The 25,347-nt window shown below is 35.7% G+C and overlaps 1 protein-coding gene across 1 annotated transcript in view; it reads left to right on the top strand.

The window, feature by feature from the left end:
• Window positions 1-17,975, top strand: part of PRKX (protein kinase cAMP-dependent X-linked catalytic subunit) — a 61,938-nt gene extending 43,963 nt beyond the window's left edge. The window contains exons 5-9 of the mRNA XM_052773994.1: window positions 3,314-3,409; window positions 7,734-7,791; window positions 10,362-10,439; window positions 13,480-13,628; window positions 14,155-17,975. Coding sequence (XP_052629954.1) covers window positions 3,314-3,409; window positions 7,734-7,791; window positions 10,362-10,439; window positions 13,480-13,605 — 358 coding nt within the window. The 3' untranslated portion in view covers window positions 13,606-13,628; window positions 14,155-17,975. The remainder of the gene's footprint in view (window positions 1-3,313; window positions 3,410-7,733; window positions 7,792-10,361; window positions 10,440-13,479; window positions 13,629-14,154) is intronic.
• Window positions 17,976-25,347: the final 7,372 nt, after the last annotated feature.

Consider the following 25,347-nt stretch of genomic DNA (forward strand, 5'->3'; position numbering starts at 1 on the left):
TGTTCTAAAACTCAACTCAAGATGCGGCTTGATATTTACTATCAAGGCTTTTAATGCAAAAACAGTCCTAGGTAACTTTATCCCTTGAAATTCAAAGATGATTTAAGAAATATGAAAATTATTTGAAGGTGAAAAAAACCTGACTTTAAGACTAAGTTATTGTCTGCAAGTAAATTATTTAAGGCATTTGGTAGTTATTTCCTGAAGTTACTCTCTCTGAACCCCCAAAGCAATTGAGAAGATTGGTAGATGTGTGTGTAAGGAAATGGTCTCTCTAAAAACAAACAAACAAAACCACACTTTCCTGTTCTGCAGTGTCTTATTTCTGTAACTTAATCTCTAGAGGCTCATGGAATTCTAGTGCTGCACACGCTAGGCTTAAGGCATGGTCCCATTTAGGTTTAAGATAGTAAAATATAGGAAGGGGAAAGAATGGAGAAAACCAGGGGTGAGAAGAAATCTTTACAGAACAGATTAGTAATATCAAGTTCATAGAGTTAATCTAAACAAGCTAAACAAACTGTCAATAGAAATAGTTGAAAGATCTATTTATTTTGAGTAAATGTGTTCTGTTACAATCTACCATAGAGGAAAATATACTTGTTATTTAATGTTATATATGTTAGGTCATAATTGTACTCTCATTAGATGTGTAGCTAACTGAATTTTCTCATTTGATGAGGGCTTTGTGGTTTTTTGTTTTGCTTTGGTGGTCGTATGTGGTGTGCTGGTCTATCATTTTAGGTAGCTAATGATTCCTGTCTACGGTTTAATATTCTTAGACTTGTGTATTTTCCCTTGAGGTTTTACAATTTCTCTTCTCCAGTGCTAAAACTACCTGTTATCTTTGAGACCAATGTCAGTGCCATTGTTATGTGTCAGTTAGCAAAAGGAATGGTTTGCAGCTGTTGTCCTATATACAGAGATTTTTTTTTTTTTTTAGCAGCTTTTCAGTTGGTGGAAAAAGGCAGCTGTTTGTGTTACAGTGTGAAGACAGTCTGAAACTCAAGGGGGTTTTTGTTGATTTCTTAAGTAGCTCCTAGCACAATACTTGCATTGTTTTGTCTAAAATCTGTTCTGTGTTGAAGATTGATATTTACAAGTAGTATCACAGTTAAGTTACTTGGTTTGTCCGTAAGAAAACTATGTAATCTTCCAAAGCTATTCCCATTTTGCATACAGTTCAAATGCACTTTAAGCAGTATTGCCATTAAATTATTATATAGCCAAGTGTGATTTAAATTTCTCTCAAGAATTCTAGACATAGTAATTTTGGATTTTCAAAGTGGGAAAGCAAAGAGCAATTTAAACATATGTAAATATGTAAAAACTTATACATACTTCTTATTCTTCTTGATTGTACACTACTGAGGTGTGAAGAATGTTTGGAAATGGAGGGAAAAAACCTTGCTGCATTTCATATCAATCTGCTTACTTGCAGCTGGCACCTTTGTAATACATAGTTACAAAGTCTCATTCTAATTGCTTTATGCATCTATAGATGCTAATATCTAATAACAAATACAAAATTGGAAATTGAGTGTACTGTTTGTCAACTTGCTTTGGAGAATGTGAAGAACATAATGTTGCCTGACTGAAAAAGAAACTTTATATGATAGTCTCTGTGGTGTGGGAAAGTTTTATATATGTTAAATATCTATCACATTTTCCTTGTTCTTTAGTGTCAGAGCAGGAATTTATAAACACACAAATATTTTTTCCTGAGATTCTTATATTTTCGAGTTTCTTTCTAGCTGAGACTGTTCAGTTTTTCAGAGTGAAAATACTCTGGCTTTCTGAACACCATCAACAAATGTTCTTCAGTCTTTCCTTAACCATATATTTTTGTCATGCTTTTCTGTGCTTTGAAGTATTACTTTTTTTTACTTTATGCATACAGACAACTTTATTTAACTATTCTCATGGAATTTGGTTTTGTTTGTGGCTGAATTTTACAGTATTTCGAAGGAAATGCGAATTCACTTGACCATCAGCTGAATAATGAAGAAATTAGTACTTCTGAAAACACGTAATGGAAATAATATAGAGTACTTGTTGAGGAATAAGCTAGTTTGAGTAGCATAAAATTAAGGAAAGAATGTGAAATGAAGAAACGTTTTCACCCTTGGTTGTGCTACCAATGATTTCCGAAGCCACCAGCACTGTATTTGTGTGTGTACACAAGCAGTTAAGTTCTCTTAGAAAGTAATTATAAAACGTTAGGGAGATGTGAAAATATTTAAAACGTTGGACTGTAATGGTGGTTGGATGTTACTAATATGGTTGATACTCAAAATCCCTTTTTCTCTATTCTGTAGGGGTTTTGAGACAGAAGCATAGTAGGAGGGATGCTTTGGTCATGTTACAGAAGTCAAGGCGGGACTGAGATTAGTGAATGAGTAGTTAGTTATTCCATTCCCCGAAAAGGTTTCCTGTGGTAACTTCTAAAAAGGTGACTGCCACCCTGAAAACTTGTTGGCACTTGGGCTAAGCTGCTTATACTGACTGTACTGATGCACCCATACTCTGAGCCTCTTGCAGTAATCAGGGTATGTATTATACTAGTAAAGGAAGCACAACAGAAAACTTTCAATTCTTACTGTAGCTATAAGACAAGAAGTAGTCTCTCTGTTAGCTCATAACTTCATGAAGAACTTTCTAGAAATTAGCAAAAGTAGAAATTTAATTGCATCTTGGTTTACTGATCATCTTGGGAAGATTATGAAACAAGTACTTTATCTGTCCAACAGAGAAAGACAGCTGCACTTGAGAGAATTTCAGGTTCTGAACAGTCTGTCTCTTTCAAACCTTCTCTAACAAAACATATACTTGAATTCCAGAAGTACAATAAATAACGGAACTGGACAATATTCATATGAGGGTCCTTTGAAACTTTAAATAGAAACTAGTGAATAAGGAAGGGTATGCCTGCAGTTACAGGACAAGAACAAAAATGGTAATGCTGTTTTGGAAAGTATACCCTTGGGTTTTATAGATAAAGCCAAAGCATTTTTTACTTTAACACTGAAAATTTGTTTCATAATTGATATTTTTACTGTATTAATGTAACAAAAATCTCTCTTGTAATACTTCAATTCTAATTCTGTATTCATGGTGCTGTGTACAAAAATGTTTTTTGTTTTGCAATAGCAGCCTTAACTTGTTATTCTTCAAGTTAGTATTTGATTGATGATGCCCTACCATAAAGAACTATATAATAGTCTCTGAGGGGAATTACTATAACATCATAATGTTTATAAGTTATTTTAGAAATTCTTTTTCTAACCTCTAAAAATTTGCTGTATTAAAATAGGTTTCCTCCGTTTTTTGATGACAATCCATTTGGTATATATCAGAAGATTCTTGCTGGCAAAATAGATTTCCCGAGGCATTTGGATTTATATGTAAAGTAAGTCCATGACTCCCAACACTGTCTTTTATATTTTAAACACCTCCTGCGCACTGTTTCTAAAGGATCTTCATAGAAGACCAGATACCAGATTCTGATTTTCTAAAATGCCACATTGGAAAATATTTTAATTACATTTACTCTTGCAGTCCAAGTAAAATCATGTGTTTGGTAGTTTTCAAGCTGGAGATACATTTGTAAGATGGTATCTGCATCTCTTACTTTTCTGCATATTTTGGAATATTAAATGCTTTTCTACCTTGTGCAAAGCTCATTGGTACCAGGTTGGTTCCTGGAAGAAAGAAAAGAGGAGAAATATGAGGAGATAATTTAATATGAGTAAAAATTAGGAGAGCAGGAAGTGAATACTAAACTGTTCCTTTGTATGCATACGAACCAGTTAAATCACTCTGCAACATAACTATTTGAATGAACTGTCTGATACTTCAGAAGTTCCAGTATAAAATCGACTTCCATTTCTGATAGCAGGGCCCCAGTTCAATATGCAGTCTTATATATGCATGTATGGGTTTTATTCATAGTATTTTGCAATTCTGAGAGGTATATTGCAGATGAAATGCTTTTTTCCCTATTGAAAAACTCCGTAATTGAAATAATTGTTAGTACACATTAGAACAGAAGAAGTGCGATTTTAAACATGAAGTTTCTGCTCAGAAGCAGAGATGACTGAGTGAACGAGGACAGGAAGTTATTCTTACGTTCCCAGGTTAATCATTCAAGGTGTTTTGAAGAAGTGACCATAGAGATGGCACTTGCTTACTGTCACTAGGTAAATAGATAAAATGTATGGTAAATCTAATGAAATCTGTCCAACTTTCTCTGACCTGTTATGAATTCTCTTGCAAAAATAATCATTTGGGGAGGATTTTTTAAGCCTGCACTGAATCATCAGGTGCACTGAATCAAGCACATCTACATCACATTAGGCTGATTAGTGTCTCATATTTGTCTGTTCTTAACAGAGTTTTCCCTTATTATCTCGATGCTGTTTCCAATTTAATGTAGTCTCATTGTTTTGTCTTCCCAACCCAGTCTGTCTTAAGAAGAAAAACTGAGTATCTCACATAGTGTTGTGTGCACTAAAGTATAAGTGTGTGACCAGAAAATGAACAGCTCAAATTAGGTTATTATCACTAGCAACCTGTCTAACATGGTGGAAGCATTTAAAAGTAGAGATGCTGCTAGCTTCTGTTTGTGCTCGACATTCACAGACCACCACTGATTTCTACTGTCTAGAAGATGCCTGATGCTGTGAAGTTTCCTAGTTATGGTAGTAAGCATGCATATGCAGGTTTTGCTCTTCAGTCTAGACGTGACTGCCAGTGAATTGTAGGATACATTAATCAACATAGTTGTTGATACACCTCTTTCCCAGCTTTTCTTATCCAGATGTCCTTTCAGTGTGTGTTTGGCAGCTTGTTCCCAGTACGCTCCTGCCTTTAAGGGGTCTCGTGGGATTCTAGCTTGGGCTTTCTTCCTTTCACACCTTGGTTTTGGGTGATCTCATTCATTTGCGAGGCTTCACCTGCTTTCTGCAGTGAGTTGTTAGCATAATGTATCTCTCTCCTGTCAACCTCTCTTCCTTTTCTTTGAACCACAATATGCAGAACTGGATAGTCTTTGACATCTGCACCATTAGCTTAAAGCAGGTGCCAAGATTATTTTGTCCTAAGGCGACAGTCTGCTTCTTACCTTACTTGGATCCCGCTTGATTTTTCTCTCTTCTTCCTATCAGTTGGTATCTCAGCAAGGAAGAAGACTATCTTGGGTCCTGTCACATGCAGGCTATGTCTGAAGTATTAGTGCTATACTGTGTTTGTAACAATTGAACTTTAACTCTCTGCTTTTAGGCAGCAAAACTGCTTTCCTTTTTGAATTCTGAGAAAACTTTTCTACCTAGATGTACTACGTAAACTTACTGGTTGACATTTTTCTGCCCTTCTACCCCCTGTCACCCTCCCACACTTTCTACTTTTTGAATTTGTACTACTTTTGCTTTCCCTCCTGCTGCATGATGTTCACTGTCTCTTACTGCGCTGTGTAACTGCTGGGCGTCTTGTCTAAGTGCTGTTCCTTCTGGCCTAAGCTACCATCTCTGCTCTCTGCTGTGTCCCTTTTGCTAGCCACCTTGCGATTTGATCAGGTGTTTTCTCCAAGTCCTTTGTCCTGTATACATGAAGTCCTTGACACATTTGACCATTAGTTCAGATCTCTTCTGAAGAGCAACTTCTGCCCTGATGATGATGATAAATTAACCAACTAGAAATTCCAAAATAAGACTGTCAGCAGTTTTGTGTTATTTAATTTCTGATAAAACATAAGTATTAATTATGCTCCACCTATTTCTTTGGTCACTAACGAGTTTATAAGTTATTTCTTTATATTTTTCTTTTTTTGCTTTTGTAAACTTTTCTTTGCAAAGACAGTTTTGGAAAATACCAAATGAAACACCAGTGCTACAGCAGTTTAATGGTTATTGGTCTGGAAAGACCTTGGTGTAGAATTTCATTCCCTGCATACATACAGCAACATATCTATTGGATTGACTTTAACATGATCATTTCTAAATTACTCTTGAGAAACTATGTAATAAAGAAGTACTAAACAATCTATTACTTGTTTCAATTTAATGGGTGTTTGTTCTATTGAATGCAGCAAATGTCTTCATCTTTAGTGACAACACAGTATCACTGAGCAAGCTCATCCCTTAACTGTTCTTTTATAAGGTGAATTTTTGAAGCAAGCCAAGAATGATCCACTGAATGTTTTCTGGGTATATAGGAATAGGAAACTCCATGATTTATCTTTGGCCATATAGCCTGTGAATCCAGTTCTGGGTTTCTGGATTTTTTTTCAGTCCTCCTTCTGTTTTAAAGCCTGGTTATAGCCGTTCTTGTAGCCTTCTGCATAAGGAATAGTATTCTCCACAAAGAACTGGGAGAAGGTATTTCTGCGAAGATGACTATAAAAGGAGTTGGTCACATAATTTAATTCAAATATTGATTGGCTGGAATGATCATGAGAGTTTTAAAAATTGCTTTCTACCTTGACTTTTTTATTCTCCTTTTATCTAGCAATTGAATATTTTTCTAGCTGAATTTTAGAACTATATTCCTGCCAAATACAACAGCTTTTCAAACAGTCTAGCACATTAACTCTCAGTTCATATATTTGTGCATACACTTTTGTGATTTCAAGGGTAGGTGACAGAATACTGGTTTTGTTTTGGGATAGTAGGTGTTACAGTTAGCGATAGAGAGAGACAGGTGTGTCACTAATATGTTTGCATTCTTTTCTGTGAATAAAACTGTTGGGTTTTTTTAAACCTTCTACAAAGTTAAAAATTGGAATTAGCCATACTCTGTAGATTCCCAGCATTTCATGCAGCATTGCATCTCTCAGGTCTGTTTGAGGCTACAGGAGGAAGGATGGCTAAACTTTTGTTCTTTCCTGTCATTGGTACTTTATGCAATGAGTGCTATTATCCTAATGCTATTATCCTAAAAATAAATAGCAAAATAATCTTTGAGATAAAAAGTAACTGCTTATAGAACTGTGAAGCCAGATTATTCTCTCAGGTCAGAAGTAATCAAGCTAACTCAATAAATTGTAATGCTCACTTTGATTTATGTTGGGTTTTTGGTGCTTAATATTTAAAGTACTTTGCTATTAAAATGGAAGTCCGTTATGTCTCTTAACTTGCATTCATCTGTTAAAATGTTGATTTAGCTTTATGTAGAACTGTTCAATGAACTAAAATCTCAGGGGAGGCTTTTCATTTTCAATTAAATTAAAGCTTATAGATGTTAGTAGTTTAAAGCAGATGACTAGCTCTTCCACCGTTTCTCTGAATGTTTAGCTGCCACAGTTTAAATGTCAATGTATAAAGTTGAGGGTGCGGCTTTATCAGTATTTTTTTATATATATTAGAGTTGTGTTCTGCCAAATATGTTTGAGATCCATTTTGAGACTTGGAATGCCCAGCAAAATACAAAAATACAAAGAAAGATATAGTACTACTTGGCGAGGGGGGCAGGGGAGGAGAGAGAGAGAAAATTTTTTTCCTTTCTTTCTTGAAAGAGTCTAAAAGGAACTTGCAAGAATTCTGCAAGTTCCTTTTAGAACAGGTTATTCCTTTTTATCATTCACTCTTAAGTGTTCTAAAATATGTAGGAAATGAATGGGTAAATTATACATAGTATTAGCTAGCCAAAGGGAAGTATGCTCATATTCTGTAACATTTGTATGACAGTCAAATATAAATTACTTTTGTTTAACAGAGAACATGTTTTCTTTACTGCAGAGACCTTATTAAGAAGCTGCTTGTGGTAGACAGGACAAGACGATTAGGAAATATGAAGGTCAGTATAAAATGTTAGGTGTAATGCAGAACATAGCACAAGGTTGAAAGAATTCTGTAGGAATGATGTAGAACAGCTCTTCTATGGCTTTTGCTTTTATAAGCGTGAAATTGAGATGTATTTTCCCATACATTAATTCAGTTATGCAATCCTAAATGCAAAGTTTAACAGTGTATTTCTGGAAATCATATTCCTGTTTGCCTGGATTAATGCTATCCTTCTTGACAGTTTCCCTCCCCACCCACCCCACCCCCCCAAAAAAAAGAGAGAAGGAAAAAAAAGAAACCCTACCTGTTTCTTGATTAATTTGAAGATTTACATTAGACCATTACATTAGACCAGAAATGTGGTGTTAAGTCCTGTAGGACAGCGCCAGCTGATTTTGGTTCTTTCTTGGGAGTTGTTTAATCCCAGAAGGAGCACTAACCAAATTTGAAGCTTAAAAATTATTTTAAGGAATATAAAGGTTGTTGTAGTACCATGATGTTTGGTCATTGTCCTGATAGTTTGGTGGTGGGGCTGATTAAGCACAGCCAAACAGTCTTCCACCAAGAAGAATTATTCATCCCATTCTGAACAGACTTCTGAAGGCAATAGCTTACTAATGAAAAATACACTCACATGTTCCAGGTAACATTCTAGCCTACCTCAGAAATACATCTACATCTGTGATATATCAAGGAGGAACACAAAGCAATCCTGTGAATTCTGTGTGATGTCCTGATGTGGTACTACTTGTAATGCCAAGAAGATGACAGCTGTATTACAAGCTTATTTGATTCTGCAGCTGTGCAGTAGCTATGGTTGGTAGGGCAGTGAGAAGTTAGCTGCATGTGAACAAACTCAGGTACTTTAACAGACCAGCCAAACTACCACACAAAACTCAGTGTAGGTTAATTTACCCTTTGGCAGAGTAAGATAATCCTGTATTCATTGGCTTGTTATTGTTGTTACAGTGTTGCAGGTACATAAATTAGCTGTGTAATCTTTTAGTTTTATAGAGACAGCTAAAAATTCCATCTCCTTGGGCAGGGGAGGTTAGAAGTTTGCTTTTTTGCACAAAGCACAATTTACGGTGCACATAAGTGAAGAATGTAAAAGATGCAGAGTCACCCAGGTTCCTTGAACATACTGATATAAGTATAGATGCTAGAACCTGCTGTCCAAAGTTCCTTTTCAGAGCCTTTTATGGCACAAACTTAGACTGGTAAGAAAAGCTAGGAAAAAAATGTTTTTCTTATCCTTCAGAGTTCTTTCCAGTGTTTTTCGGGGCGGGGGTAAGAGCAGGAGGATTAAAACCAAACTTTCATAAGCTGAAAATTTAGAAAGTTATTGACCAGTGAAAACTTTTTTTATCTTTTGACAGTTTTGAAGGAAGACAAAAACAAAAGCAAACCTTGGTTTATTTGAACATGGGTTTTAGGAATTGTGTTTGGCTGGCTTTTGTTTTTTGGGGGTTTTTTGGTTTGTTTGTTTTTTTTTTTTGTCTGTGGTTGTTTTGGTTTGTTTGGGTTTTTTCTGTACAGTTGGCTAAAATGTCAAAATCAAAAATAGTTCTAATTAGAAGTGGGATTTGGGGTGGGGGCGGTAGGTCAGTCTTAAGTCTGATCCTTTTAAAAAATCGTAGTTGGTTTAAAAAGACTTAAATTCCATTGGGCATTTTCTGGCGAAGCATTGTCAGATCTGCTTTTGAGGGAACTAGGTGATAAATTACTCTCCTTGTTCCTTCTTTGGATGTGAGCATGGATAGTCCTACTCCATATACATCAGAAAAAAACAAATGTGTGATACGCTTCATTCCGTGGAGCTGCGTGTGGTATGAGCTTGAGTGCTGTGCATTAAAACTATGCTGTCATCAGGCCTGAGACAGAGACCCAGCTGGTTTTGCCCAGTGCTTAATGTCTTGAGAAGGAGTCTGTGCTTGTACCAAGCTTCATCCGGGGGGGGGAGTGGGGGGAGACATTTTCATTCTTTATGCACATAATCAAAACAGTCAGCTCAGAGAGAATAATCATTGCAAGACAAATATGCCTTTAACTGTATATCTAAAATGAAAACAAATGTTTTTATATAAATACTTCTGTAACAGTACTGAGAACCTCTTGTTGTCAGCATTAAACCTCTGTAATATTTGATAGAACTACGTGATTCCCAGACATAATTTTTATTTGACACCATCAACGCTCAATTTTTTTTTTTTATTAGTGTGAGAATTAGAAAGTATATCTGAATAAGAGGCATTCTCTAAAATGTTGGAGGAAACAGAAGTGAACAGAACTGCAGTGAAGGATTTTGTGGGTATTTTAAAGCCTGTTCTTGATCTCCCTTGTGTCAGAAGAATGCTGCTAAAAAAAAAAAAAAAAAAAATTGGATCTTACTGCTGGAACTCAGGATCTGCTAGGGAAATAAAACTATGAATTTATCCTGTAGAATCCTTTAATGATTATCACCTGAGAAAAGAAAAAAAGTTAGACCATTAGCCTGCCTTTTTACCACAGTTCTTATGGTGAAATACATGGTTTGGCATACATATAACTCACTAAATATTAATTTTGATTTTTTCTTTAAAGAATGGAGCAGATGATGTGAAGAGACATCGATGGTTCAGGTCTATAGATTGGGATGCTGTACCTCAAAGGAGACTAAAGGTATATTCTGCAAAATACTGTATAGGACATTGCAACAAGAAATCATTGTTCATTTAAGCTGATATGTTCAGGTTTTGTGGCCTGTTGTGTCTGTGTTCGTATGTGTGTATGAGTATGTATGTATATGCACACATCAATAATTACATGCATTTTTGCCCTTCTACACTGCAGAATTAATTATATGAATGTCTACTTGCATTTTTGTCTATATACAAAATGTCTAAGAAAAAAATCCCTGCTTTGTTTTGCTGAATCTGGTTAGTTAATACATTTAATTTTCAGTTTTAGGATTTTGTAAGTAATTACTTCTTGTAGGTGGTTTTTTGTTTGGGGAGATGAGGGGAGATTGGCAGTTTGTTGGTTTGATTCCCCACCCCCGCCCTTATATCTGTGGAAGTATTTTACTCTGGGCTTTAAATTTTTGTGCCAAGTTCAATTCAGGTAAATGCTTTAATAAAATGTAAAGCATATGGGAGTAGGAGGAATAGGGAAGGTGAAAGAGAAGAATTTATGAATGTAATTCTAACATACTTTCTAACAGCACTGAATTCTAGTATTATATGAGGGCAGATGTTTGCAAAAGCTATCAACACTGCAAAATGCTTTTTAAAATCCTTTGGAAGTAAAACTGCCTTCTTTCTTTCCTTCCTCAAAGTTCTAACTACTACGATTTCTAACAGCGGTGATTTTCAGTAACATAGGTTGCCATATGCAGTCAATCAAGTACCGCTTAAATGTTTGGTTTTCCTTCTCTTTGCGTTAGTTTCTTATGAATTTCTGGCTAGATATCTTAAATTGAGTTCTTGAAAAATAATTAAGAAATAAAAATGTTCTTGATATATTCTTGTTGACAACATCCTAATACAAAGCTGTAGGTGACTTTTTTCCTTAAAAAAAAAAAAAATTTACATTGTTTTAAATTTGTGGGTTTGGGGTTTTTTTTTAATGATTACTACACCCAGTTGATGTTTTATGTAGATCTGTTGTAATGAAGTCACATTTTTCAAATTATTTACTGTAAATTCTGCTCACATAAATCAACAAAGAACACAAACTGGGTGATAACATGTTTTATAAGTATTTCAACTCTGAAGTTTATGACAACCTACCGTATTACCAAATAAATAACAAACTAATAGTATTAAAACCTGAATGTTAGAGGACCAAATCAAAAGTTTCAAGTCCAAACATCCTTTGTGTTGCATTTTTTTTTTTTTTAAATAAAAAGTCACCATGGCATTCAGATTATTATGAATCCAAAACTTGTTTTCTTAATTTTTTTGATGGTTACATTAAGCTCTTAGAAGATGAAATGCTGTTTAATTATACTTCAGAGCAAGGATGTGAATTGGGTCAGAAATTTACGTTGTTATTTCTAGAGGCAGCTATATTCTTCAGAATTAGTTTTCACAATCTCACTATTTCATACTGGTGAAGAGACTGAAAATATGAAATAATGGATACAGTGCTCCATTTTCCCTGTAAAAAGTGTGAATTGGCCTATTGTACAAATGAAGCATTGATTCACGGTCCTGATAAGAGCTTAAATATCAGTATTATATAAATAATAGTAATGGCCGAAAGAGACAAAATAATTTTGTTAATCTAAAATAAAGGATTTTCCTTTCTCTCTTTTTTTTATTTTTCTCTTTTTCCTGCCAGAATGCTTACAGGGAGGTAGGGGTGCCAGGCATTGCCTGCAGTGGAACAGGTAGTCCTTGGGAGCAGAGCAGATTCTGCACATTTTCTTAAGCATCTGGGCAGTATACTGTGACTGCTGTATGCAAAAGTAGGACTTTGCTTTTGTCTGAGGCTTAGAAGTACCATCCCTCAGGGACCCTTTCTTTCCCATTGAAAACCTGCTGATGGCATTGTTTCAGACTGAGAAGCCCAAAAGATCAGATAAGAACTCAGCTAGCGGAAGCTGGATTTTTATCTTTTTGAGCAGGTGCAGAATAACATTTGGCTGTACTTTATCGTTCTGTGGTATGACTTTTATTAGCCAGTTTGGTGATCATCCTTAAGGTTTTCTCATTCTAAAGTGTTTGTTGGAGTCGTGACGATAGGTAAGCGCTCTGTCACTGAGAAGGGGTTAGAGAGATGAATGTCCCTTGAGAGAAGAAAAGGGGTTTGCCCTACATTAACCCCTGCGATTAATGAAATGTTCCAGAAAGGAGCTTTATCTTTATCATTGCCTGTAGCTAGAAGGGCAGAGTAATCTTGATGCTAGGTATAAGACAAGGAAAAACCACCAGCTTTGCAGTACCTGTAGGCAATACTGGAAATCCAAAGGATCCTCTGAGGAAAGAAATAGAAAACAGATATTTCTCTTGGCACCTCCAAGCTTCCTTGAAAAGATCTATTTGAATTAAGATGCTTTTACAGACATGCTTGTGAAATAAGTTTTTACAGTGCAGCAATTTCTTTACCTGCTCGAATTTATTGCTAGTCTAGGAAAAAGCATGGTAGGTATTATGAGGCATACACAAATTAGTCATCTCAACCTTCTTGAAAGCAATCAATCTATTTGAAAGCAATGAAGAGGAAGCTTTTTTCCTTCAATTAGAAAGCAGTTCCCCACACTGCCATCAAGACTCTTTCTTTCTTGAAAGGAACCTAATGTGATTACACTCCTTTTTTGCTCATAGGACACAGAAGAGGGCAAGAGTGAGGAAGGAGAGTGGCAGATTATGCTGTAACAACACGTGCCTGGAAGCTTAGTTGTAGTAATCTTTTACAGTAGCTACCTTCGGTCTGCAAAGTAGCTAGAACTTGAGTGCTAAATAAAACAGGTATCAGTATTACAAGTGTCTTTTAACCACAATATTTAACTGCAATATAGACAAAGTGTTGGGACATGTCTATGTCGCTGCAAGCTTCTCTCTCTCATGCCATTCATTATTTGTGAAAAAGGTGAACTTTTATAAATACGTACCCCTTTTGTTTAATCAGTCTTTTACAGAATTTCTGCTTTAATGTGATGGAGAGGAGCTCATTGAGGAAACTGTACTAACATTTTTGTTGTGCTTGTTCTGACTAGCCTCCCATAGTACCAAAAGTATCCAATGATGGGGATACTTCCAATTTTGAAGCTTATCCTGAAGATGACTGGAACAAGATGCCTCCGGTACCCCCTAAAGATCTAGAAATTTTCAAGAACTTCTGAATGCGACATCTACACTGGATGAGGTATGTCCAAATGTCAGGAGTCCTCTTCAAACAACTACAGGTCTGTGAATGACAGCTGTATGCAGAAATTACATCTTCTGATTCATAACAGTGATTAATACTTCCTTATAGCTCATAAAACCAACATGAATCGCAGTAATACATAGTATAAAGTAAACTGTTGAAATAAAATATTGTGAAGCAGGCTTATGGAATGACAAAGGTAATTTATCTCACAGGCTTTGGTGTTCTACAGTGATGAAGAGTTATTTGCGTAGAGATATTTAAGTTGTTCTGTCCTTAAAACTTTTAAAATAGTGTGTTAAAAGCAAATATCTAGATTGATTTGACAGATAAGGAAATGTGATTATTCTTGATTGCAAGATTTTTGTGTTAAGAATGAAGACTTCAGTTAGAGGAATAAGATTGTCAGATTAATTCTATACCCTGGATTCTGTCTTGTAACTGTGATTGGCTGATAGTTGTCATTCAATTCACATGCTCCACATTGTATTTTGTGTTCCTTTTTCATTATTTTTTGTCTTAGAAACTGGAAGGAAATTGAAGTGGTAAGAGCAAGTCTGAAGAAAAATGGAGTTCATGCGTAAATGAAGACTTCCTTTGTAGTTAAGAATGATACTGCATTCAGATATGTATTAGTATATAGTAAATATCTAAAGAGATGGAGGCAGGCAAGAATAACTTTTTGCTGTAAACATTTGACATTAGTTTAGTAAATTGTAATATTGATAGTCTACTCTGAAGTAGACTCACTAAAATGGTATATTTTAGGATTTTTTTTTTTTAACTTATGGTTTAGTTAAGTTTCCTGCTATTCACAGATCCTTTTTGCATAGTTAACTCATAGACTTAATTTTATAAGTTTATACTAAACTTGTGTAATTAAAAGCACAAATTAGTATATATGTATATAATGAATACAATACAACTAAAGCACAGGAACTGTGCAAAGATGTAAATTTTTGTACTTTGCAGAGTCTATGATTTTTATTTTTCAAATAATGTTTTTCAAGAAGTTCTCTAGGAATAAAAATCTTAAAAGGATAAATGAGTTTTTCATCATCTTATATACATTTTATAATTCTTTGTAAAAAATAAAAATAATTAAGTTTTAAAAAAGATTTGTACCTAAAATTTCCAATGCCTCACACTTGCAACCATAGTACTTGAAAGCAGAAAGACAAGGGCATGTTTTATTGTTGATTAAGATGCAACTTAATGGCTAATTTATGAAGTTCTGTTACAGTGATGTCTCTTTACAAACCAGGATATTGAGTGATTATACACTGTCTGAAATGAGATTCCTCACATGAAGACTCTCTGTAAACATGCAACTCGGTGCATACTGATAAAAGGGCTCTAGCTGGCTCTTACAGGAGTTGTTCTCTCTCAAGCTTGCTGTCTTCTCCAAATGTAAAGCATGAGCCATAACAGACTTTTTTCGTTATTGAAATAGTTGTTGTTGAATGCTTGGCACTTCAGAATATCAGAGGGAAGACTGAATATATATTAGAGCCTGATTTTTCTGCTCCTGCTTTTGGAAATGTCCTAAAGTCTCTGCTGCCAGGAATTCCATATGTACAGAGTTCAAACCTTAGATGTAAGGAGTCTCTTTTTTCATCCTGTACTAACATCTTTCTAGCAGCTTGAGTACACTGTATTTAGGAAGTATTTGCAATACTGCTTCATTTTAAGTAGCACCAAATATCGGTATGTGCATATGTATGTATCTATGTATATGAATACACATAAACATGAAGGTAGATTGTATACAAGTCAGGATCTTTTTTTAGGTTTTTTTTCATGTTATGTATTGTGAAACTTGTGTTAATATAGCGGAATTGATTCTGAAGTGCTTCAATTTCAAAAAGTAATTACATTCTTTCAGATGTTGTGGTTTTAGATAACTTTCAGTGAAATTATGATATTTAGACCAAAAATATTTTTTTCGAAAGCATATCAGCTCACTGGAATTCCACTACTATGATGGCTCTACATAAAACTCTTTAAGTAGATCATACAGATAGTTTCTCCCACAAATGGCTCTCCACATTTTTGATCTGAAATGCCATAAGAAATGTAGGCCAAAGATTCATTTTTCTGAACTAAATCCTGAATGCTTATGAAGTAGACATTCTAGTAATCGCTACTGAAATTGCCATGTTTATAATTTTGACAGATCTGCAGCTGGAGTCTCCTCATGAAAAAGTGACCTCCATTTTCTTTTGTTTAGCTCTAAACGGTACAGAAATGCTGTTGAGAGCTTGCAGTTTCTAGGGTATTAGATCTATTTCTTCATAAAGCAAGTCTAACTTTAAAAGATTGCATAACTGCGAAAATGCACAATATTTAACAAAATCAGGATACTTCAAAGTGCTAATTCTGGAATATCATAAAGTCTTCTTGATGTTATGTAAGTGTCACAAGTTGATGGCCCCAGCTACCACTCAGTAAATACTGTGTAAGAATGTATAATGTAATACAGGAAAATCCATAGAAAATTATCATTTTAACCTGGTAAAAATACTTCATTCTCTTGGGAAAAAAAAAAAAAAAAAAAAAAGAATCTGGTCCACTGTATTTGTATCTGTGGAATTAGTTATTCCAAATCAATTGGGAACAACTGAAGCACATAAAACACAGCTTACTTTGTCTAAGGGGAGCAAGCACAGTTCAGGCTTTTTTTAATGTATAAGCTTACAGTATTTTATGGAATCTGAGTACTACAAAACCAGTTTCTTACTTAAAAATGTACAAACTGAAACAAGCAAGTATGCTAAATAGAATTTTTTTTATTTTTTTTTTTTCCAAATTTAAGAACTGCACTGTGTTCAAGTCTTCAAAAGCTGAGGAAATGAAGTTGCATCTGACTAATGTGCCACAGTGGTGGTTAGAAGTTTTGAATGCTTGAACAACAGGCAATCGTGGATTTTCTTTTTATGAATCTTATCCATTGCTGGCAGTGGATGCACTGACACTCATTACGATAGAGACTAAAGAAATGAATACAATCTTATTAATAATGCTAATCCATTGACTTAACATTGTTTTCAGAGCCATGTGTACATATGCCTAACTACTGACCTCGTCAACATGCTTTCTAGTACAAAACTGCTTTCAAATTTTTTTATTTAAAATCCTTCACTAAAAGAAAAACCAAAACATTGTTGAAGCATTATTTTAAGTGATCAGTTATTTTCTCTACAGTCTTGAACTTGAGCTGTTATTACCTGCCCATTTTATTTATTTGCACAAGTTAATATTTTATTTTAAGTCTTTGCTGGGACTTCATGGCCCACTAACATAGTCCTGTCTGAGTGCTCACGCAGAAGTCCCCAGATACACACTGCACTAAGGACTCTGGTTTTATGGGGGTTTTTTAAGCAGACTAGAACACTTTTTTATTTTCGATTCAAGTGTGGTAGTCTCTGAAGTTCATTTTATTTTGGTTGCTTCTGTTAACGTGTTTTTGCGTATAGACTGTTGCATAAGGACTGTTTTCTTGGAAGAGCCCGTAGGCCTTTGGTATTCTGCTTCGGTGAACAAGAATGTTAAACATTAAAAAACAACCTTTATTTTTGAGTTTTATATATATATATATTTTTAATTGCCCAATTTGAGGTTTTAAGTGATAAACGTGCATTGTAAACTCAATTGCCTTGTAACCAAATGATATAAATGCTTCATGAGTTCAATGGAGAACATGCTGTAGATTTTCCTGTAAATTAGCTTGATCAATGAATATGTGTGCTACTGAGCTTTAACTAATGTGATCTTCCACTGTAGAAAGTCATTGTTAATGGATCAAATATAGGTACTAAACTATGTTTAAATGGATGAACAGGGATTTTGCAGTTTTGAAAGCAATTAAGATATGGCTGTTCCTCAGCCCATCTGCTTGCCATTCAGAAGAGTCGTGATGCAGTGCTTCCTATGCTATAGAATTATTTTTCAGCTTTCAATGACTGTAGCATGATTCCTTTTTGTACTGTACTGTGTACAGACTTTCCATGTTTTGCACTTTTCTATGGCAAACCTTGACTGCTTTATAAATACTCTGTTGTGTAGTAAGTAGTGATAGTGGTAGCAGGCATTTGTGTACTGCATAATCAGTTTGAACTGCTAGACTTGCGAGGTTAACTTGGACTAACGTATGTTGCTGGTTGCTTGTTGTAGCTCACATGTATAAGTACTGTTCAAAGTTACAAAGTCAGCCCTCATTGCACAATGAAAATCACTGTGATCTGTACATAAACCCTAGTAAAATTTTATTGCTGTTTAATTTATGTAATATCTGTCAAATCTGGATTCATTTAATAAACCTTTATATCTTTTTAAATGTTTAAACCTAGTTTGCTTCCATTTATGTTGGGAGGAGGTAGATGTTCTTCATCCAATAAAATGATGCAAGGAAAGAGGAGAGGAGTAGAAAAACAACTGTTCCTTCTTTTCAGGAGTTAAGTCTTTCCAGAGCAAGACACAAGTGGTGGAACGTATTTCAGTTGGCATGGAAGAAGCACCAAAAAAGTATATTTTCAAATTCATTTCAGGTAGTGCACCAGTAATGAAAAGTGTTAACTCAGACTTCTCATTAAACTTTGATTATATGACCCTAATTGCTCCAAAATTTTCACAACTTAATGGCCTGAACACTGTCCAGAACACTCATTTCAATCTGTTTCTTTAGGCATCAAAAAATATTTTTATGAAGTCAGGCACACCTAACTAAACCTTTATTTCATCTTCCATCAAGAACTTCAAAAGTCTGTTTTTAACAAAATTTGTTTAGCTGTTGGTGTTAAATTACTTCTCCTATGTCAATTGTATTTTATTTCTTACCCACTAGATAGCTTAATCTTGTAGAGATAATTATATAGGCATAGAACCAGCTGGATACAGTTTGGACTAGTTAAGGGTTGGGTTTTTAACACAGAACTTCATGCTTTCTTTCTGCCTGGCTTAATTCTAAATTTTGTGCGTTGACTTTTTTCTCTTGTAAACCACTATGGCATGTGCCTCAAGAAACTGCTAATGGAAAGTGAAGGAACACGGCAACAAGCCCTGGCAAGCTTTTAGTCATGTCTTTGACATGAATCAAAAGAACCGCTCAGTTAAAACATACCAAAGTTTTGAATGTTAGCAAGTGTCCAGGGTGTTTGTAAAGAATTTGGTTTGGCGTCTTGTTCTTACCCCAGCCTTTTGCCATGTGGTAGAGTTTTTGTTCATTCGTTCTAACCCGAGTACTGTGTCTTTTTTGATTGCATGTGTAACTTCAGATCTTATCCAACAAAGGCCATTTTAAATACGCTTTTTCACTCATGCAGGGCAGGTAAGTTTTGCTGATGTATAACTTTGTCTGGACCATACTCACATAGCATTACTCACTACTCCCAAATCTGTCTCACTTCATGGTTCATTAGCCCCTTTTACTGCAAAACACTGTTAAAACAGCATTTGACAAGAACCTACCCTTCCATGACCTACTGTTAACCAGTACCAGTATGATATTATAAGAAATGGTTGAAAGCAACTGGCACTGTTGCAACTCTGGATCTTGCCCAGTACTTTGTGAATTGATATATAATTCACATACCAAGCTCTTCTGTGCGCGAACTCCTGCTAGCTGCTACAATCTCAGCTTCAGAATTGAGGCAGCTTTTCACAGGGAAGGTAAAAGGCTCTTCTGCTGTCCTCAGTAGAAGAGTCTAGCTTTCCTTTCTCTCTCCCGCTCCCCTTTTCCATCTACCCTTCAAAAAACCACCATGCATGAATATATCTTAAGCTTCATATTTATCCTTGAAACCGGGAATATTGTAAAATTTTTCCAAGCTGAATTTTAATAATTTCTTTCAATGTTTCTTAATATTTTTCTAGTCTTGTGCAGGAATATTCCCAAATGTGACAACAGAAAATTTTAGCAGTAGGTAGGGCTATTATACCAGCTTTGACTTATGATACAGTTTTATCCGCTTTGCTGTCTTTGTTTCGGTGCCAATAAGAATGAGTTGTTGGGGCAGTTGAGAGCCAAGCATCTCTTACTGCATCTGTGATTTAGGACACCAGCCAGTGTTTCTGTAATTTAGGACACTGCAGTCTCTGAGGGAAATCCCAAAACTGATGTGTAACCTGAAGCACCAAAAATGCAGGCCTATCGCTTCTAGTTAAGGCTCTGTGCAGGTGCTGTCTCTAGTGCACTGATTTTTACTTAGTTTATCAGAGTATATTATAGATACCTTGAAAAGTAAGGTCTGTTTCAGCTTAAACAACTAACCAACTTGAGGTGGGGTTTGGGGGGGGGGGGGGTGGTTTTTTTGGTTTTTTTTTTATTTTTTTATTTAGTCCTCGTCTCCAGCATATTGTCCATATTCTAGACTGTGGTAATAAAGGCAGCAAATGGAAGACAGAAAATTATTTGGGGAAACTAAATAAGCTTGAACTTGGTATGTCTGAACAGTACGTACTTGTGTGTGTACTTGCTCTGTAACTAAAGGTTGTAGAGAAAATTGTGTCTGTTCTAGCTTTGTGCTGGCTGCTAAGCTATAAACTGGTGCTCTTCCTCATATTGTATAAAAAGAGATAGTTGTAGGAGCCAGAGGTTATTTCAGCTTTAGTCAGTAATTAGTGTAGTTTAGAGAATCCTTGAGACTAAAACCCCTTGGTTAGAGAAGGAGAAATGTGCTTTACAGTCATCATCCTCTTAATTTTCTGTTCTGCGCAAGTCTAAGTTGTGCAGAGGAGGTGGTTGTGCTTTGAATGCTGCTACTGTTGTAAATCACATGAAGAAAACAGCAGCTCGCTTGAGCATGCAGTGTCAGGCTTCCTTCAGAGCCTAAACTTGTCTTCTCACCTTGAAGGACCAAGTCTTTTCTCTTTCAGCAGCTTTGTGAGAGTGTAACTGAGCAGTTTAGCAAATATTAAGACTGAGCCTTAGAAAATCTCTGAGCTTTTCAAAGGCAGCTTTCTTTAAGTCCACATTTCTTCAGAAGTTAAGCATTAGACAGGTCAATTTTTGATTTAGGATACAGAAAAGACTCTCAGCTGTTTGGTGCTTCTGAAGTTTGGTGAACAAATGTCATAAACATGGAGTGTTTCAAACTGTATGTGTAATTTCTAGTACTTTCTCTGACCTGATTTTAATTTCTCAATTAGAAAGAAATTTTAAGTTAATTTAGGACCCTCTTCCAATCAAGGTGCTTGTAAAAATAACTGAAGCAGGGCTGCTAGACTGTGTTAATACAGTAAAACCTTCACAAGTGGCATGTCTTTCGTTTCTACTGTTTAACAGTTGCCTTTGAGGAACATTGAACATTCTGTTCTTAGGTTTTGATAAAGCTTTTACCCTTCTAGTAACACATTTTGCAAAAAACCAAGTACAGATAAGTAAATAAAGTAGGTAAATTATTTAGTCTTTGTGTTAATAAAACTGAGCTGGGACTACATATGTAAACGCACTGTCGAGGCGCAGCAAAGTTTGTTCCAGATTAATACACTCATGGTTTGAGTGTATTCAGATTTAGGATTTTTCTTACTGGCCTCTCTCTTAAAGCAGCGCTGCAGTCCTGTGCCGTCACACTTGCTTCCTCCTGCCAGTCTGCCGTCATCCACGTAGCAGCAATAAGTGAGCCCGTTAACTCAACTGATCTGTAAGAAATGTTTCCCTGCTATGAACTGAACTTTGGATCAAAAGCACTACTTCTACTTAGTTGATCTGAAAAGGAATTTCCAATAACTGAGTGTAGCTGAAGTCCTATTCTCTCTGCAGGTATTTGTCAAGGGGGAAAAAAAAAGACTATGGCAATGTGCTGTAAAGTAACACAAGATTCAAACAGCACGTTTTGAACCCATTTTAAAATATTTACATAAAGCTCCTGTGACTCACGTAGTCCCCAGCAAAATCCTGTTGAAGTCAGAAGGAAAGTGTGGTGGTGGTGGATCGCTTAAGTAAGCGTTGTTAGGGACTGAGTCGCTTCTTCAGTTTCACTGTCCGGCTATTGAATAAAGGGAGTTGGGGGAGGTGGTGGTGGTGTGGTGTTTTGGTTTGTTTTTTTTTTTTTCCTAGGCAGGCCATCGGTATGTGAGTGACCATTACTCTTGAGTCAGGTTTTCTTACTGACCCTTGGTTTTGAGATAATGAATTTTCAGATTGTGAAAATGTCTGTGAAGTCTGTTTAGAGACTCTGTAGATTCTGCCAGTAATTAACTATTCTAAATTTATTTATACAGCTGGTGATTATTTACATGCAAAATATGACAGGTTTGAAATTTAACATTAATTTGTTTAAAATTTTTATACTTTAATACACTGACATGGTAATCAAATAAAGAAAATCTGTGCATTCAATTTAAGAACAAGATATTTAAAAATATCAAAGCTTTTGATGTGAAATATTTTAAGATTGGAAATAGAGTCATATTGTCTGAATAAACAGGTATCAGGAAGGCGGGCTGATTTCAGTTCTTCAGCTGGGGATTAAAAGGGGAGGCTATTGAATGAGGAATGAAAAGAGGAAGTTGGCACCCATTCCTCTTTTCCACCCACCTGTCAAAAATTGTATAGTAGAAAAAAATGTAGCTACGGCACTAGCTAATGTCTGACGCTGCGATATCTACAGGGCATTTCTTAAAACTGCAATCCATGTCATGGTGAATGCTCCACAGCTTGTCCTCTGTTTTGTATTAGACAGATTTTACTAGGGTGCTTTCATAAAAAAATTCATGAGATGAGGCATGTTGGGAGTCACTTACCTCCTGAAAACAAATTGTTGGTTGTTGTCATTCATTGATATTCTAAATGCCTTTTGTATGACTTTGAAGGGTAAGTCTTTGATAGAAGTGCGAAATCTGGCTTATTACCCCCAAAAGCAGTGTTTACCTGGATGGAAAAGGAGCAGCTGAGTTAATAGTGTTAACTGTGTCTTTTTTTTTTTTTTTTTTACATTCAAAATTACTAAGTATCTACATGAAACATTAAATGGTTTGAAGTTCAACATGTGATGTGTCCCATTTTTTAAGCAAAGGAGGGATTGCAGCTTTAAGATATGAGGCTTTTTCACTGTTTTTGTTCTTGTACGTGTATTAAGCAATACACATGGATGTCAAAGGAAGAGTGAAGTTGCCAACACAAGCAGGTTTTCAGCTTCTGGGCTTTCTGCAGAGATATCTTTTCATAGGTAATAACTTTACCAGAGGATGGGATTCATGGAGTGAAATAGCCTACATTAAGGATAACCTATCAGCTCTAGGAGACAAACTTCCATTGAGCTTGTGGTGATAGACAAGAGCTGCAAAAGATTTTTTTGAGTTTAGTATAAAATAAGATTCAATGATCAAACAGTGGAGTGATGATTTTTAGCATTGTAATTAAAAAATAAAAACAAATAGACTTTCTTATCATCCAGTGCCAGAATCATGAACAGTACCAAACATATGCTCCTTATTTAACTTTGTTATGAGTCTGTGTGTTCTGGGTCTTTTTCTGATTTCAAACTGTCAACAGTAATAGTAATTAATACCATAAAAATGCAAATGAGAAGACATTTACCTTGTAATGTCTTTAAGCTTCTAGTATATCCTGTAGACTGAGTGGAGATTTCATCCTACTTGAAATAATTCAGTCCATAACTTTTTTCTCTCTAAATCTCTTTAGTTGACCTTAGATTGATCTCTTTACTTGATCTTAGATTGGCATAGCTTCAAGGAGCTAAAAAGAAAAACTGCAAGAAGATGATAGAAACAGTCAATGACTTCTAGAACATATGTTGTCCAAAAGTGTGGGGTTTGGGGGTTTTTTTCTCTGCATAGGGCTGTAGCATATGATGTATTGGAAGGAAAAATACAAGCCACCTTGAAAATCAGGTTTGAGTTACAGTATAGTTTCATATACTGCCAAAAAGTTGGTCCATTTACTGGCTACTTTTAGCTAGTTCCCTTTCAAGACATCCGTAGCTGTATTTTCCTGTATTGTTTTGGAAGTACTTGCTTCATGTTCAAGCTTGTTTCCCAGTTGCCCTGAGGGTGACGTTCAGTGGAGTTCATTTCTGTTTTTTCTGTCAGAATCTCTGATCGTGTTTCTTCTCAAGGTGTTACAGGAGATGGCAGCAATAAATTACAGATTGAAACAATGCATTATTGTGAGTCACATGAAGGACTATGAATGAGAAGTAGACAGAGAGAGAAAGCCCCATCATGCTATAGAGTCTTTAAAAGGATTTCCAGTAACACAATTAAGTTAAAACTCTGTAAAACAAGGTCTTAAGATACAAAGCTTAAGGATCAAAGACAATTTCTCCTATTAATGTCATTTGTTCCGTCTACCCAATCTATCTCATTTTGTACATTTTGAACAGAGGGAAGTCAGTAAGTAGGGGTGTGCGTAACTGGCTGGAAAAAGAGGGTCTCTGGGTAAGGGAATAAGTGAAAAAAACTATTTTCTACAAACTGCTCTAATAGAAATGTAACACCACATAACAAATGTTTACCTGTGGCAAGAAGGGGAAGAAAATATATCTGCATTGCATTTGTTTCCTGGTATCACCATAGCACGTTTAGGCAGTGTTCCTTTCTTTGGTTGGGGTTTTAATTTTTTCAAATTGGAAAACAGACTATGTGAAATAAAAATCTTCAACGCCTATTTTCTTTGATACTGTATCCTCTTACTTCTATAAGAATAAAACCAAAATCAACTAAAAAAACTCCACCGCCCACAAAGTAGTTGATTTAAGGCAGATGCAGCTTCTAGGGGTGAAGAGAGTACTTGAAACTAAAGAATAGCAATGTCTCAGGAATGGGAGAGGAAGTGTTATTTCCTTGGTTTTGAAAGTTTTCTATCCGAATCTCATACTCGGAGCCTTAGGTTACACCAGAGGGACTCGGGACTTCAAAGATGAAATTAGGTAAATTAATTTGGAAGGGGGAAGGAAATATTAGGAAAAGTTTTGACTTTCACTTGACTATTTCACAGAATCACAGGACGGTTGAGATTGGAAGGTTCCTCTGGAGGTCACCTGGTCCAACCCCCCTGCTCATGCAGGGCCATCGAAAGCCAAAACAATAAAACAGTATTTTGCAATCATCCCAAATGACATTTTTGGAACTGTCCTCAAAAGTTAAGTAAATAAAATATACAATGCTCTTTTTTTGGTATTTCACTAAAAAATACAGCATTTTTTTTAGATTAATTTTTTTCCCATTTTAAAGTTTTCCAAACAGCCACCAAACTCGTAAATTAATTGTTCTCGCAACTTTAACTTCAGCAGAGTTGAAATAACAAGCTAAGGAATTTTTTCAGTTCCTTCTCTTCTCAAATGCTGTAGAAGGACTGTTCATCCTCTCTGGATTTAATGGAGGTCTGAAGTTGTGAAATGGACTATGTGTTGATGTCAACTGCTTCACGTTGGTTGCTCATGACAAGCAAGTTCTTCTGTTTGAAGGTGGTGCTGATTTGCTGTCCTTATAGACAGCTTTGGAATTTCATTTGGAAAAAAACTGATTTTGTATGTCAACCAGCTCATGGCAGAAAGAATGTTACCTCATTGACTACCATGTGTAGAACCAAGTTTCCAGCAGTTCATAAACTTGTTTACCTCAGAGGTGTTTTAAATGCTTGTGCCATTCAACCTTGTTTCTCTCAAGTCTAGAAAGCTAGCGTGGCTTTCTTCTGACTTGTGGAGGGGGGTGGAAATCAGTGCAGGACCCAGCTCTTTGCAAACTGAGGGCCAGA

This window comes from Harpia harpyja, chromosome 22 (assembly GCF_026419915.1).
Source record: "Harpia harpyja isolate bHarHar1 chromosome 22, bHarHar1 primary haplotype, whole genome shotgun sequence".
Lineage (NCBI taxonomy): Eukaryota > Metazoa > Chordata > Aves > Accipitriformes > Accipitridae > Harpia > Harpia harpyja.